This window comes from Rhagoletis pomonella, unplaced genomic scaffold (assembly GCF_013731165.1).
Source record: "Rhagoletis pomonella isolate Grant_MI unplaced genomic scaffold, Rhpom_1.0 Rhpom_scaffold_04656, whole genome shotgun sequence".
Taxonomy (NCBI): domain Eukaryota; kingdom Metazoa; phylum Arthropoda; class Insecta; order Diptera; family Tephritidae; genus Rhagoletis; species Rhagoletis pomonella.
In genome coordinates, this window is record NW_023463205.1 from 5,738 (window position 1) to 9,513 (window position 3,776).

The 3,776-nt window shown below is 43.8% G+C and overlaps 1 protein-coding gene across 1 annotated transcript; it reads right to left on the reverse strand.

Moving 5' to 3' along the window:
- Positions 1-624: 624 nt before the first annotated feature.
- Positions 625-2,953, reverse strand: LOC118754802 (glucose dehydrogenase [FAD, quinone]-like). Its single transcript, XM_036489677.1, has 2 exons — positions 2,420-2,953; positions 625-2,345 (listed from the first exon to the last, which is right to left on the reverse strand). The coding sequence occupies exons 1-2, from the start codon at positions 2,580-2,582 to the stop codon at positions 625-627; spliced, it is 1,884 nt and encodes a 627-aa protein (XP_036345570.1). The 5' UTR covers positions 2,583-2,953.
- Between the last annotated feature and the right edge of the window lie 823 nt (positions 2,954-3,776).

A 3,776-nucleotide genomic window follows, 5' to 3' on the forward strand; every position in this document is an offset into this window, starting at 1 on the left:
GAAATCTAATAAAAAAGTCCGAAATTTTTACGAAAGTTTGTTGATTTTTTTTAAATATTGCACAAAGTTTGAAAATTGGACTTACACGGGTTTTGTTAAAGAGCGAACTGTAGTATTTTTACAAAATAAAACTTGTCAAAATGTGGTGCGGCTATAATTTTTTCGACCACTGTACATTCATAGAAACATTTACGTCACTATGCTCATACGAACTCGAAATTGGCTTTTGACCTTAATTTTTTGCGCCGCTCCTGAGTGCTCATTTAATTTCCATACACAATTAGGTTTAACTTAAGACTTCGCATTCATGTAAACTACACATACCCATGTACACAAATACATTTACATATACATAAGCGCATAGATGTACCGATCTTGTTCACACGTTTTTGTGCGTTTTACTTCTTGCTTCGTTGGAGAACTTTAGATTCGTATACCAGTTTTAAATATATACATGATTATTGATTTTATTAAGTTGTTTTTTATACTTATTTCACTTTCCTCATGTTCCGTTATTTTCTTCCATTCGAACTAGGAGACACTTAACCTAAATTCAGTACTTAATGCAAAGCAATGTTAACTTTATTTTATTTACCTCTATTCTTAACTTTTACTATTTCACTTTCACTGCCAATCGCCGCGTATCATATCCGCTGCTTTTTCTCCAATCATAAGCGATGCCGCATTGGTGTGCGCCGTCGGCGGGAATGGAATGATGCTTGTGTCCACTACTCGCAAGCCCTCTATGCCGTGTACTTTTAACTCGGCGTTAACAACGGTGGTGGGATCACTTTCAGGGCCCATGCGACAGGTAGCCACCTGGTGGTGGAGCGTGTACGATAGCGTGCGTATGGAGCAGCGCCAGTAGGCGTCAGTCCCGAAGGTGTGCTGTTCACAACCAGGCAACGGAATATCATGTATACGCGTACCCAATCTCTGCATAGCCGGTGTTTGAGTGATGCGTATTGCCTCTTTTATGCCCTCCAGCATGAATTGCACATCGTCTTTGTTGTAGTAGTACTTAGGGTTTATGCGCGGCCACTCAAATGGATCTCTGTTATGCAACCAAAGGTGTCCTACAGATTTCGGATGAAATTGCATTATTAGAAAACTAAAATGATCCTGTTGTGAGACCGCCAACGGACGATAGACTTTGTCGTATAGTTCGTCTTTGAAATTGGCACCCTTCTTAAGAGCACTACCCTGATCTGCAGCTAAGCTGCCGGCCACCGTGATGATCTCGACATCGGGCATATCCGCAGGTTCCTTAGAGCAGGGCACCTTCAGGAACGCGAGCGCTTCCACGCCGCCAATTGAGGAGAGCATAGTACTGGGATCGCCAAGCAAGAATGATTTCACCATGCGCGGATTCAAATAAGCAACATCGAGTAATTCTCTAGTGGTGTTCACGGAAAATGTTGGACCGAAGTGGCACATATGATCGTAGAGTAGTTTGCCTACGGGCAATTCTTTCACTATTGGGACGCCGATAGCTTTGAGATTGTCTGCAGGTCCAACGCCAGATAACATCAAGAGTTGCGGTGAATTGAAGGCGCCAGCCGAAAGTATGACCTCCTTGCGCGCGCGTACTTTATAGTATTTATTGCGGTACACGAGTTCTACGCCAGTTGCGCGCTTTGTGACTGGATCTATTAGCACGCGGGTTACACGCGTCATTGTGACGATGCGGAGATTCTTGCGCTGATACCGTATCGGTTCGATGTATGCGCGGTATGCGCTATGCCGCCGACCGCGCTGCGTGTTAGCTTGTACGTAGGATACGCCTATCTGCGATTCGCCGTTGTAGTCAGTCCGCGGGTGTCCAGCTTGCTGTGCGCCTTTTACAAACGCATGCACTGCTGGCGTGCGAAATTGGACATCCTCGACGCTCAACGGACCGGAATTATTATGATAGGGCGAATTCTCTAACCCAACCAAGTTGGCATTTTCCGATTTGAGAAAGTAAGGCAAGACCTCATCGTATGACCAGCCCTTATTGCCCGCTGCGGCCCAACGATCAAAGTCGCGTTTATTTCCGCGGTTGTAGATCATGTAGTTGATGGAGCTAGTGCCGCCTAACACCTTGCCACGGGGTAAGAAGCATTCGTTGTTGTACATGCCATAGCAGGCGCGTTTCTGTGGCGTCGATTTGTAGCCCCAGTTGGAGTGAGTGCCCTGCAGAAAGGCGGAAAGTACAGGCACCTGATGAAAAATGCCCTCCACGCCACCTGCTTCGATCAGATACACTGTCCAGTTGGGATTCTCTGAGAGCCGATTGGCGAGCACGCAACCAGCTGGTCCGGCACCGACAATGATGAAGTCGTATGTGGCATTTTGGCGCGGAGCTGTGCGGTGTAAGTAAATACTTAATCAATTTGATTAACAACTCAACCTTTCATTAAACTACAGCGCTACTTACCGTCGTTGTAGAGCGCGTGCAGCAGAAGATTATCCAAACCGATGCCGAACACTTGCTGTATATGCTGTTGCTGCACCTGTGGCGACTGCTGCGCATAACTTAGCGGCACCAGCACAACTGCTAAAATTAATAATCGCAGTAGCCAATAGAGCGTTTCGTTCATTTTGGACACGCAAGGAACTTAATTTTTCTTTCTTCGAAACTGTCGTAGGTTAGACTTTTAATTTCCCCAACTCCTTATACTTAACTGCTTGTGTTTGTTTAATTTCGAAATTCAAACCTTTGCCTGTACTACGCGCTCGAAACCGAAGACGTGCTATTCAAGTGGTGTCGAAGCCGAGAATGTCAAGATCAAATTACAAACGCCGCTTCTTTCTTTCTTTTGCGTGTCGAATGTTTGTAATCTTATGCTTTGCTATTCTTTTAACTCCTTTCTTTTGCATTTTTGTACTTTTCGATGCGTTTTCTCTGGTTCATCGCCCTACGCGCACAATTCCTAACATTGGCAACGAACTCGAACTGTCCCGCACTCCACGAACGCGCTTTTGGTAATAAAACTGTCGTTGGCTTAATCAAGCGTCGTTGGCCTCTTGCGGTCGCTCTTACGTTCTGGCAATATCTTGGCATGGATATGAATGTATGTACAAACATACATAATAATAAAAACATACATATGTATGTACTTGTATACTTATTTATAAATGTTTATCTGCCCTTAAGCAAACAAGTTTCCCATATTTAAGTACACTTGTTTAGTCAAGTGACTATGTAAGTTTTTATGTATTTATTTTTTAATTTTTCATTCCATTTCAATAATTTATACCTAAGGCTTAAAATTACTGGTGCAGTAGTCACACCACCACATTTCGACGGTCTATCTGTCTCTCAGTTTATTACGCGCTTGTCCATCTGGTCTTCGAAAACGTGCCTAAGGAACCGGTTGACAGATTTATCATGGCTAATGAACGCAAAAATGCACACGCAATGCCGAGTTCAAATGTACAATTGATTGCTGCGCTGGTTCTTCGCCTAGACTTGCAATGCTGCACTTGTATTCTCAGGTTTGTTTGCTTACATTTTCTGGGCTTTACAAATGCCATACAGCTTCTGTTATTGTTTGTTTTCGGTCTGCGTCCATGAAGTGATCTTGAAGTCATGCGTAATTTGCTGCTTGCAACCGCATACCTACTTGTTGTTAGTTGGTAGCGTTTGGCTTCTGTGCCAAAATAGCAAATACACAGTCTTCTAAGCAAGGCTTGGCATACCATAGTATTTAGATTTGGCTGAATACGAAAATGATCGACAGTCGCGTGATTGTTAGTCAGCAGTGCAGTCGATACTTAAACTTTTCCAAGGG